We start from the raw sequence: 12114 nt of genomic DNA, 5'->3' as shown, positions 1-12114 counted from the left end.
TTAGCGCCACGATCAATAATGACTGCGGGGGCCAATTGGTTCCCTTGTGTACAATATTCCTTCTCGGTGAGCATTCCAGCTCCGGAAGTCTCCACTCAGCCAAACGAGGATGAACATGTGGCCTTTAACCACCAATAATGGCAGACTATCTTCTCTATTCATCATAAATACTCCACCGACAGCCCGTTGGTGATTGGATATGTGAGGTATTTGTCAGTCTTATGTCAAAGCCACCCCCCCAACCACCTCCCCCACCCCCCACGGGCATCGCAAGATCTCAATCCACAACAGCAAAGAGCTGACTGTGCTCCCAACTCCCTGGACATCATGACCCGGTTTCCCTCTTGACATTCTGGGCTGCTGCTCCTTCACCGTCACAATTATCCCAACCCCACCAGGTCATATTTGGCATGGATTTCCCGAGCAAGGGTGACTGATTGATTGTTATCTTTGATGTTTTCATTTGTCAATGTCAATTTCTCACCAAGCTTTTTATTGATGCTCAAAAACCGAGGGGATTTTTCCCATAGGAAATAATGTACAGTAAATCCGATTATTTGTTCTAGACAAAAAACACTATGAAAATAAATCAACTGTTCATAACCTAAGTATTGGGCCCACATTGGAAAAAAAATAAAATGATTACGAGAATAAAGTTCTAAATTTACGAGAAGAACGATGTCGGACATTGCTCTTCAGGAATGAAGAAAAACATTCCTCTTGCTTCTGGCAACATGATTTCGAAAATAAAGGCAGAAATTTACAAGAAAAAAAGTCATAATTTTGCCAGAATATAGTGGTAAATTTTTTGAGAATTAAGTTGTAATTTTTTTTTATAAAATCGTACATTTCTGAGAATAAAGTCATAGTATTACAGTATCATTGTGTTATATGTGTCAGAGGGAAAATAGAGCATAGCTCTTCAAGAAGGAAGGAAACACTCCTTGTTATCAACTTTTGTTTATAACAAGATTAAATATTATTATATTATAACAAGACCTCTAAAATTTGGTAGATTTGTGAAAAAAGTCATAATTTTGCGAGAATAAAGTTGTAAATTTTTTACAATGGAGTTGTAAATTTACAAGAGGTGAAATATTAAGTCATAAATTTACAAAAAATAAGAATAAGGTTAGAAAGGTAAGGTAAGAAAAAGCTTGTGCATTTATAAAAAAAATCATTGTACTATTGCGAGAATAAATTCATAAATTCATTTAGGAGAATAAAGTTGTAAACCAAAAATAGGTGTACATTTACGAGAAAAAAAGCTGTAATATGACAAAATTAAGTTGTAAATTTATGAAAAAATATCTGAAATTTATGAGGAAAAAAGTTGTAATATAGCGAGAATTAAGTTGTACATTTATGAGAAAAAGGAAGGAAGGATACCTTCAAGCTTTTATTTATAACGTAAGTTAGTTTTTGAATACTTACTTCCAGCCTGTAAATAAACCCTGGTCACATTTTGAAAACAGAAAAGGAACGTCATGAAAAAAAAAGTAAATATCAGACAGCAGCCAAGTACATTAATAAGTACATGATAGCATTGACTTGCTGTGATTGCGACATAATGAAGGACACGTGGTGATGATGCCCAACATCGCCATCAGCAGACAACATAAACAACACACTGTGATGGAATGTTTGCACTCCGATTCTCCCATCCTCTCTGTGGCGCATCATTCCAAAGTGACACCCCAGGGCTTATGAGCTTTTTTCCTGCTGTAAAATCTCCTTAAAGCCACTCTCTGAAAGGAAAGCTGGAGGGTGTGAGAGCTGAGACGGACGGCCTGTCCTCGCTTCCTGCCGCTCCCGAGTCAAGATGCTGTTCCTTCCCAGGCGGCGACTGCCTTCATGTCAGGAAGTGACGCGTCTCTTCGAGTCGAGTCGTCTTAATTCAAGGCGCTTTTAATACCTTCTCGTGTCAACAACAGTAAAGGTTTATAGTTCATTTCCAACATGCTGAACGCATGTGTCTCAAATGTCATTTGAGCTCCTTGGACTAGTAGCTGGACTTCATCTGCTTGCCTTTTGGGGACGCTTAAGACTAAAGCTGTCCCGCAGCCTAAATGAGTCTTGTATAATGGTCCAGCATGAAGGTCTGCTGAAGGTCGGCCACTCTATTGTGTCTCCCTCAGCCGGGACGGCGTGCCAACCCCAGCGGGCACAGGCAGGAAGTGGTCTGAGTATTTTTATACAACAATCCCAAGCTGGGAACGTAGATGCCTGGATCGCCCTCATGGACGTCTTTGGAAGCAATATTCAGATTAAGTCACGGATGTCCAAAGTGCGGTCCGCGGGCTGTCTTTATTATTATTATTATATTTGTGATTCCCAGCAAGAATAAATATTTTCATCTGTCAACGGCGTTTTTGTGAACATGAACGTGAAAGCGTTCTTGCTGGGAAAGGTGGATTCATTTTGGGTACGCTGTGCGTCCATGCGGCGCCTTCACGTCCGACTTCTGAGCTCTGACAAAGTGTGTCCGACAATGAGTGCTCTTCATCGGGCACTAGTGGGTCTCCAGCTAGTAGATCCTAAATACTTTTAAGTTAGCACTCCAAATATTTTATTCATTTATCACAAGGGTGGGCAAACTATTTAATGCTTATAATTTTCCTTGAATTCTTTGTCTAATTGTATTTTTTTAATTGATATTTATTTTCATTCATTCATTCATTTTCTACCGCTTATCCTCACGAGGGTTGCAGGGGTGCTGGAGCCTATCCCAGCTGTCTTCGGGCGACTGGACTGGTGGCTGACAAAGAGCACTCATTGTCGGACACACTTTGTCAGTGCTCATACCTATGGATAATTTGGAGTGGCTAATTAACCTAGCATGTTTTTGGAATGTGGGAGGAAACCGGAGTACCCGGAGAAAACCCACGCATGCACGGGGAGAACATGCAAATGGTGGAATTGAACCCTGGTCTCCTAGCTGCGAGGTCTACCTACTTACCACTCGACCGCCCTCTATATTTATTGTATTAATTTTATTTTTTTCCTCATGTCCCTTTTTTCACTTCAAAGCCATCTGGCGGGCCGGATTCAAACGCTTGGTGGGCCGCATGCGGCCCCTGGGCCGTAGTTTGCCCACCCCTGATTTATCATGACCCTCAATGGATAACTTTAAAGTACAAAATGTGTCCGTGTGCCCTTCCCTGTTTTTTCTGAGCGCCGCCTCACAGCTGACTTCCTGTCCGCCCATCAGTGATATGCAAAAGCAGATAGCAAAGTCAAATGAGGGATTTTCATCAGGACAACAAAAGCTCTCTTTGTCTTTCCCCCGAGGTCAAAGGTTGGCCTGCACGCACTCTGGCACCTGTGATCATGCTTTTATGATAAGGCAACATTAGCGATATGACATATATTCATACATACATATATTCAATATATTCAATATATTTAACATTGTATTGCTGCATGCTGGGTGTTACACTGTCCTGCTTTTTCATTCATTCCTTTTCCGAGCCATTTGTCTTCTTTGGTCTCTGTGACATCATAAAGGGGCGGGGCCAATGCTATGACATCATGAACCTTTAGAAGTCAAGACTCCCAAATTAGTCAGCGTCTGCAGGCACAGCAAACACGCAGCGCTTTAAAAATCAACACCAAACACTCAGGAATATTTCATAAAGTACTGGATTTCACCTATATCGCCATGGCAACCTCGCTGGGCTTCTAATTGGAGCCCCGGGCCAGTCTGCATCCCTTTCATCTTACGCACACACACACACATATACACATACACACACACACACACATACACACACACACACACAATGAGCCATTGTCTAGGATGTTGTATCTCCTCGTCACAGGTTCAAACTTTGTTCATCATGTCTCTATATATATTATATATATATATTGTATACGTAAATAAAGTACATACAGTGTATTGTATATTTTGTATACTGTAGTAAATAGGATGGACAGAGCAGGGAATGAAAGATTGGAGTTACTACCAACAGTTCAATTCCTGCCTCAAATGGAATACAGTGTTCCCATGTTTATCGCGGGGGTCGGTTCCCAAAATAGGCCACAATAAGTGAAATCCAAGTGTATTTGTGTGCAATTATTATATACAGTAAAACTCCTCACCTCGTACACTTTATATACTTTTCTCAGACGGACACTCTCAGAAAAGTTTTGAGAGTGATCAACACCAAATTATGAAGTGACTGACACTTATTTCACTCCTGTAAACTCCTCCTACCTTTTGGTCCTGGCACCGTTCCGCTGTGCTGTAGCGTTTTTGTATCCCTGTTAAAACATATTGCTGCCTTCCAAACAAACATGCATTCACTATGTCGCAGTATAGCGCTTAACTTCTACAATCCTTCAGCACGTCCGGAAGTCCAAACTTTTGTGGGATGGTTAGCATCCTCCTCTGCAAAACATGACTGCAAGGCGGCAAGCTGGCAAGCTAGCAAGCTAGCAAGCTAGCGAGACACGCCGTCTGCAGGGCAGCAAGAAGGAGATTGAGTGACAATGGTCTACAGCCAATCAGGACGCAAAGCAGACTGCCATTGAAGAGAGAGGGTGAGAGAGAAACTATACTTCCCACAATGCATTTCTTCTTAAAGGGCCAAGTTCAACCTTTAAATTCATATTTTGTAATAATAAAAAAAAGAAGCACTAAAGGAATTCCACGAAAAAGCAGAACCCGAAAGAGCGGTCCTTGGATATAAAAAATTATTTGAGAATTTTTGAAGAAAAAAAACAGTAAAGATGCCACAAAGCTGAGATGCAGTTTTTTCTACAATATATGACTTTTTAGCGTACCTGCATGTGTCCTTGCATCCTTTCGTTGGACACCCCTGAGCTAGACCAAAGACGTGTCCTAAGGGCCTAAGGGTACTAAGGGTGTACTAGGGGCAGATCAAGGCCTGATCACCAGTTTGCAGAAGGTGGCTCCGCCCTCTGAAAGCCCACATTTGAAAAAGCTAAATCTGAGTTTATTATCAACTTCTATACCGTTTATCAACTCCTGTAACAGGAAGTGTTTCTATGCGGGCGGGAGTGTTGACCAACCACAGCGGAGGTTGGTCCCAAAGAAATACAGCTGAATAGGTGCAGATTCCGGAAGATCTATAAAGCTTTGTGTGCTGGTTATTGTGTGTAGCTGCTCTATAGGAGTCCACAAGTCAATACAAAGGGCTGAAAAATGGGTCCCCTTTAATGTTCCCGTTGAGTCAGGACCTACAGAACCGCACGCAGGATAATCCGGATACAAAGTGGCAGATTAGCTGTAGCACAACGCTAATGAGCGCTATGTTTATTAATCGGAGAAGAGAGGGATTGTTGCCATCAATTATTCACTCGGACACACTGGTGTGGTTGTGTGGCCTCAGGCGGGAATCATCAACCCTGACACACACACACATGTACACACACATGTACACACACACACACACGTACACACAGTGGCATCTATGGAAACACACACGGGACAAAAGGAGGCGCCATCTGTGAACAAACATCATCTTTGTTGTGAAGCGGCAGAGCACACAGCATGATGAGAAATGAGATGAAGGAAGGTTGGTGTTCAATTCCGTCCGTCCTTGTGCTTTTTCCAAGTGCACTGATTGCACAGCAAGCGTGATTAAAAGGGAAGACACGTACGTGTCTTTTAAAATGCCAGTTTGCGTTTTTAGACGGGGAGATGTGACGTTGGTCTTTTGAACAGCTCCTTGAAATGATGACAAACTGCCCACGATGCCTTCAAGAGACAGTTTGGATTTTACCACCTGAAGTTGCATGACATCCCCATCAGGGGTGTAACTGCATGGATGACGCTGCGTTGCTGCCTTTGTCCACCAGAGGGAGTCAGAGTAGCCCAGAGCTCCGAGGGAGGCTGACGTCATTGCAGCACCCTGGCAAGCGCCAATGACTGCTTTTCTCAAACACAATGCATTATGGGAAAGGTTTAAATTTGTATGCAGATGAGATTTTGGTGTACGTTTTTGACTTTAACCGACGCTAACCGAGATTCCGCTGTCATTTGAACGACTCTTTGAAAGGAAGATCTGGTTCCCTTCACGAGAGCACGTCTACGTTTGTCCCACTTTGCGGTTTTGTGTCTCAAGTTGCAGAAAAGTCTGAGCCTAGCCTGATTCAATAATACATTTGAGTTTTGTATTATTCATGTACGACTCTCATTTGGCAGAAGATTGAAAGCAGCGCAATCATTTTAATGTGTTTTTTATTTTTGGATGCTGGAGGATGACCTCATGGTGAAAATATGAACTTCAGATAGGAGCCAGCTTGTAGCGTAAGAGGTCCTGTTTGTGCCTACCACTTGTGTTAGGGCGGACTTAGATATGTTTTTATAGATATTTTATTTATATAAAAGAGGATCCCTGCGGCTTTAATGGCACGTGCTTCTGCCTTTGATGGCAAAGGGCAGAGGTTGGATTCCCAGCCAGGGTTGTGTCAGAAAGGGCATCCAGTGTCAAAACTAACGTCACAACTCAGCTAAGTCGCTCACGCTACACGTAGAACACACCAAAGGCATAGGAAATACAGTCATCAAAAATTCAACTCCTTACTTTTATCCCTGGGGTTGACTTGCGCACTGGAAGGGGGCGTTGCAAGGCAGGGAGAGACAGGTTGAATGGGATTTCATGCTGCCGTTTATTGTCCAGGGCTAGTCTGGAAGGATAACTTCCTCTTCTCCTCCCAGATCTCTTTGTAACAGCGCATGGACACCATGACCCCCACCAGATGGAGGCTGATGTCATTGCAGCACCCATGAATGCTTTGCTCAAATACAATACATTATGGGAAAAGTTGTAAAGAATTTTTTTTCATGTTTTTATATTTCTTAGGTATCCTTTTTGAGTGTTAAGTTGCTGTGTGATGACTTTAGCCTTGTTGTTTTTTTGTAAAATGACACCATGAGTCAGGTCGTGATATTGATCCACAGGGTCAAAGTTTAAGACAAAAGTAGCAGTTAATACACCGGAAATTATAGTACCTTTATTATGGAACTTAGACCTCCACACGCCAGTCTCCCCAGTATAACACTGAAGCATATTCCGTGATCAGAAAGTGCATAATATTTACATTTTCACATCTTCGTTTCATTTATGATGTTTTTCTGCAATCTTTACATTATACACTTTATTAGATGGTCTTTGAACGCACCACAGTGACCTACTATAAGAAATGTATGCTGCAGTGGTGACCAGTGGTGAGTTAAAGCACAAGATCATTTTTGTATGATTTTTTTGTTTTGTTTTTGTACAGAAAAAGACCCACAAAGCACGTTTAGAGGTCGCCACCCACAGGTTGACAATCCCTGCTGTACATAACTTCCCCCAATGCTGCCAGACAGACATGGATCGGTCACTTTCTTGGATAAATGCTGGCGCCGTGTGAATACAGGAAGCTAAGACTTGATGGCGTTGCATTTTTGCAAGGTCTTAATTTGATTGAAGCAATCTTATTATTGAAAGTACAATGTACGTGTCTTAAGGTCTGTGATGTACTCTTTTATGACCGGATATTGAATTTCCCCTAAGAGATGCGGGCCGCCGCCATAGAAGCCAACTGGAGTCCCTTGGCGACCTCTAGTGTTTGCTGATGTAACTGCGACCTCCTCCGATGCCGTCTGGAGAATCTTAACTTTTTCCTTGGACTATGCTTCTCAAAAAAAGCTTGCGTTGGAGGGGAATCGAACCTACGGTCAACTGCTGGGAAGGCAGCAATGCTAACCACTATACAACCAACACTAGACGAATGATAAATGTAACAATAAAGTCTGTTCTCGTTAGAAATGAGGCTTAATTATTTGGCCCACGCTGGTGACAACATGTGAACTTTCAGCAGAAAACACAACAGACCAAACACTTTGATAAATAACTTTATTAAATATGACAATACTGACAGAATGTTTTTCAGTGGAACGAACGGAGGAAAGAATCAGTGCTTATTTCAGTCTCAAAGGTCTGCCAGGCTGACTTCCTGTCAAGTGTTGACCTCCGTCAGTCTTTGGACGACGGCAGATGCCACCTTCCTGTACGCCTCCGCCTGCACACGCACACACACACACACACACACACGCACACACGCACACACAGCAATCAAAGAGTTAGTCCTCACAGCCTCTAATCATCACATCGAGAAGGAAAGGTGATAAGTTGGACCTCAGGGCTGCTGGGAGACGAGATGACCACCGGCTGTCCTCTGTCTGACATCTCTCTGATGTTCATGTGGAGAGGGATGTCGCCTAAGGTAGAGACAGTGGCGTCATTAGGCCTATTTTAATTAATTAGAATTAATAATTTGATGGTGAACCTAAATAATTTGATATTTTTTATTGATTTTTTAATTTGATGGTGACCCTAAATAATTTGATATTTTTATAGATTTTTTGTTATTATTTTTTTTATTTGATGGTGACCCTAAATAATTTGATATTTTTTATTGATATTTTTTGTTATTAATTTTTTTAATTTGATGGTGACCCTAAATAATTTGATATTTTTTTACTGATTTTTTTTTTATGGTGACCCTAAATAATTTTATATTTTTAATTGATTTTTTAAATTATTTTTTTATTTGATGGTGACTAAATATTTTGATATTTTTTATTGATATTTTTTGTTATTATTTTTTTTAATTTGATGGTGACCCTAAATAATTTGATTTTTTTTTACTGATTTTTTTTTGATGGTGACCCTAAATCATTAGATATTTTTTACTGATTTTTTGTTATTAATTTTTTAATTTGATGGTGATCCTAAATCATTTGATATTTTTTACTGATTTTTTAAATAATTGTTTTAATTTGATGGTGACTAAATAATTTGATATTTTTAATTAATTTTTTTGTTATTAATTTTTTAAATTTAATGGTAACCCTAAATAATTTGATATTTTGTGTACATTTAATGGTGGCCTAAAACTATTGAGTATCTCTATCAAATCTGTCCAAAAGTGGGAAACTTATATCCCGCTTCTTCTTCCTTATTTGGTTTTTGGATTTTTTGGAATGTCTCCTACATTCATTCATATCCTGTGCATCTCCAGGGGGCTAAGCCCCCCACTGTCCTCAGACCCAAGTGACGCCCCTGGGTAGAGACATCCAAAATGTTACATTGTGTAATACTTAGGACACAGATCTTCATCAACGAATCAATTGGACTCCTTGGTTGTCTTCATTCCTCGTCTTAGCAAGTCAAGTCTACAATTCGCTCCCTTGTTGTCCCGTTGGCGTCTCTCCAGATATTTCAAGGTGTCTCACCTAATAGTTTGACTCCCAGCGTGTCTGCCAGCTGGCGGGCGCCATCCGATCCGAAGATGTGAGTCTGATGGTTGCATTTGGGGCACTGGAAGACGCTCATGTTCTGCACCAGACCAAGAACCTTCAGCCACAAAAGACACAACGCAAGAATTCTTTCAGTACCAAAAGGTTCTTGGTCCTAACGGATGTCATTTTACAGTATTTTTATGCCATAAAAACGGCCACAAGGTGGCAGAAGTGTGTTGATAGGAATAAACTAAGTGCTGACCGGGACGTGAACTTTCTTGAACATCTCAGCTCCTCGACGAGCGTCCAGCAGAGCGATGTCCTGCGGCGTGGACACGATGACCGCACCTGCACATGGACGACCACTCAGACACTTCCCAGCTAGCAAGTCACAAGCCCCGCCTCTTAAAGCGTCGCCCCCTCCTCCCCCCAGGCTGGGAACACATCAAGCCTCGGACGCACATTCACCTGCGACTGGGATGTTCTGGGAGATTGACAGCTGGACGTCACCTGTCCCAGGCGGCATGTCGATGACCAGGAAGTCCAAGGAGCCCCACTCCACCTTCACACGCACACACACACTTGAACACACTCAGTCCAGCAGCGCGCTGTGAAGAAGCAGGAGGGAAATATCGGAACCTGTCTGAGCAGCCTGTCGATGGCCTGCATCACCATGAGGCCCCGCCACACGATGGGGGCCACGTCCTCCACCAGGAAGCCCATGGACATGCTGAGGACACGCGGTGGAGGTTAGCGCTCACGGCTCTGGAAGAGGATGTTCGGACTCACCAAGGTATTCCGTAGTTGGTCAGCGGCAGCATCCGATTGCCTGGAAGAAAATGGCCGACCTCTGAGACGTTTGAATGAGGACGTATTGGAGATGCCACAGCCTAGCAGGGAAACGTACTGTCCGTCAGTTCCGGGTTTCCTTTCAGGTTCATCAGTTTAGGGATGGACGGGCCGTACACGTCAGCATCCAGCAGACCGACCGTCTTCGACTGACAGGAAGAAGCGGGATTAAAAAAGAAAAGCGAAGAAGCCATCTGGGAATATTCCTTACCGGATCATTGGCCATCAATCCCAGTGCCAGGTTCACTGCACAGACACAATTAAATACATTTCAACTCAACAAACTATAACTATTTACCAGGAAGCTGCTACCTGCCGTGGTGGACTTGCCCACGCCGCCTTTACCGGAAGCTACCACAACAACCTGCTTGACCCCCGAGATGGGCTTCTGCTTGGGAAGACCTCGGGCCATCTGCTGCTTCTGTCTTTCTTGTAAGGCCTTGCCGTCCACAGACCTCTGGCCCACAACGACATTAGATCAAATAAAGTGGAAACACGTCATGATAGTGGAACTCTACGTCGACTTGTGTTGTAATGCGGTCCGGTGTTGTGCCGAGTTTTGCATGCCTGCCGGAATATGCATCCACCTCGCGGGAGCGCGCACGCTCAGTTAAAACCGAAAATATGTGACGCTGCGGGGTTTTTTGGCCACAGGACTTCAGATTAACGAAGATATTATACCTTTTGTCTGTTTTATCAGTTACTATGAGATACCTAAAGCACACAGTATATGAAAACTTCGATTTATTGGCTTGGTATTTGTTAGGTATGTCAAGCATTTGACGCATGCGTATTCAGGAATACGGTGAGTGGAGCGGGTTAGACATTTACAATGTAAATGTGGCGCTTTGTAACACATTTCTTCCGCCATTTAGGTATTTCTGCATAACTAATGACAAATATGAAATGTGGAAGTATTTACCTATTCATTTTGTGGCCAGGAGCTGACGTAATTTCAATGAGGCATGAATGAGGCATGATGCAACAGTCGATCTCACCCGTTTGACATACTTTGGACTGTAAAATGAAAAATAAAAGTGTTGAACTTGGGGGCTCCACTCATTCATTCATTATGTGGAAACACAATGGTTATTTGGTGAATTTTAAATTCCCCATCAGCAAATATGGGTGCATGCATTCTATGGCAGGGCAGATTTTGTGCCTGCCGAGATTTGCATCCACCCCTATTTGGGCTGAGATAACTTCTACATGTCTATAGTTCACATGATTTACTTTAAAGACATCCACCTCTCATGTGGACTTCATCTTTGGACCAAAAAAGTTTCCCATCAGCAAATAGGGGGTGCATGCATTTTATGGCAGGGCGGATTTTGACCTGCCGAGATTTGCATGCACCCCCTATTTGGACTAAGATGAGTTCTACATGTCTATCATTTGAACAAAAAAGTTCCCCAATAGGAAATATGGGGTGCATGCATTCTACAGCGGGTGGATTTTGACCTGCCGAGATTTGCATGCACCCCCCACTTGGACCAGTATAACTGCTACATGTCTATAGTTCACATTATTTACTTTAAAGACATCCCTCTCTCATGTGGACTTCATCTTTGAACCAAAAAAGTTCCCATATTGGAAATATGGGGTGCATGCATTTTACGGCAGGGCAGATTTTTGACCTGCCGAGATTTGCATCCACCCCCTATTTGGACTAAGATAACTTCTACATGTCTATAGTTCACATGATTTACTTTAAAGACATCCATCTCTCATGTGGACTTCATCATTTGAACAAAAAAGTTCCCTAACAGCAAATATGGGGTGCATGCATTTTATGGCAGGGCAGATTTTGTGCCTGCCGAGATTTGCATGCACCCCCTATTTGGACTAAGATAACTTCTACATGTCTATAGTTCACATGATTTACTTTAAAGACATCCATCTCTCATGTGGACTTCATCTTTGGACCAAAAAAGTTCCCTAACAGCAAATATGGGGTGCATGCATTTTACGGCAGGGCGGATTTTTGACCTGCCGAGATTTGCATGCAC

General features: G+C 42.4%; 1 protein-coding gene across 2 annotated transcripts; it reads right to left on the bottom strand.

The window, feature by feature from the left end:
• Window positions 1–7896: 7896 nt before the first annotated feature.
• LOC131140351 (iron-sulfur protein NUBPL-like) lies at window positions 7897–10448 on the bottom strand. Of its 2 annotated transcripts, XM_058090679.1 has the most exons (9): window positions 10317–10357; window positions 10164–10254; window positions 10046–10085; window positions 9896–9986; window positions 9719–9818; window positions 9519–9604; window positions 9251–9371; window positions 8151–8233; window positions 7897–8034 (listed from the first exon to the last, which is right to left on the bottom strand). In XM_058090679.1, the coding sequence occupies exons 1-9, from the start codon at window positions 10329–10331 to the stop codon at window positions 7972–7974; spliced, it is 690 nt and encodes a 229-aa protein (XP_057946662.1). In that variant the 5' UTR covers window positions 10332–10357; the 3' UTR covers window positions 7897–7971. The 2 variants fall into 2 exon arrangements, with proteins under 2 accessions (XP_057946662.1, XP_057946661.1); XM_058090678.1 differs by having other exon boundaries at window positions 10164–10448.
• Window positions 10449–12114: the final 1666 nt, after the last annotated feature.

This window comes from Doryrhamphus excisus, chromosome 13 (genome assembly GCF_030265055.1).
Source record: "Doryrhamphus excisus isolate RoL2022-K1 chromosome 13, RoL_Dexc_1.0, whole genome shotgun sequence".
Classification (NCBI taxonomy): domain Eukaryota; kingdom Metazoa; phylum Chordata; class Actinopteri; order Syngnathiformes; family Syngnathidae; genus Doryrhamphus; species Doryrhamphus excisus.
The sequence above is the reverse complement of the archived record's forward strand: the minus strand, read 5'-3'. Positions and strand labels throughout refer to the sequence as shown.

Coding starts and splice junctions, on each gene's coding strand:
- LOC131140351 (XM_058090678.1), bottom strand. CDS start 10,299: ATGGCTTCTTCGCTTTTCTTTTTTAATCCCGCTTCTTCCTGTCAGTCG. Junction 9,372..9,518: donor TCAAGAAAGTTCACGTCCCG/GTCAGCACTTAG, acceptor TTGTGGCTGAAG/GTTCTTGGTCTGGTGCAGAA. Junction 8,035..8,150: donor CGTCTCCCAGCAGCCCTGAG/GTCCAACTTATC, acceptor GTGCGTGTGCAG/GCGGAGGCGTACAGGAAGGT.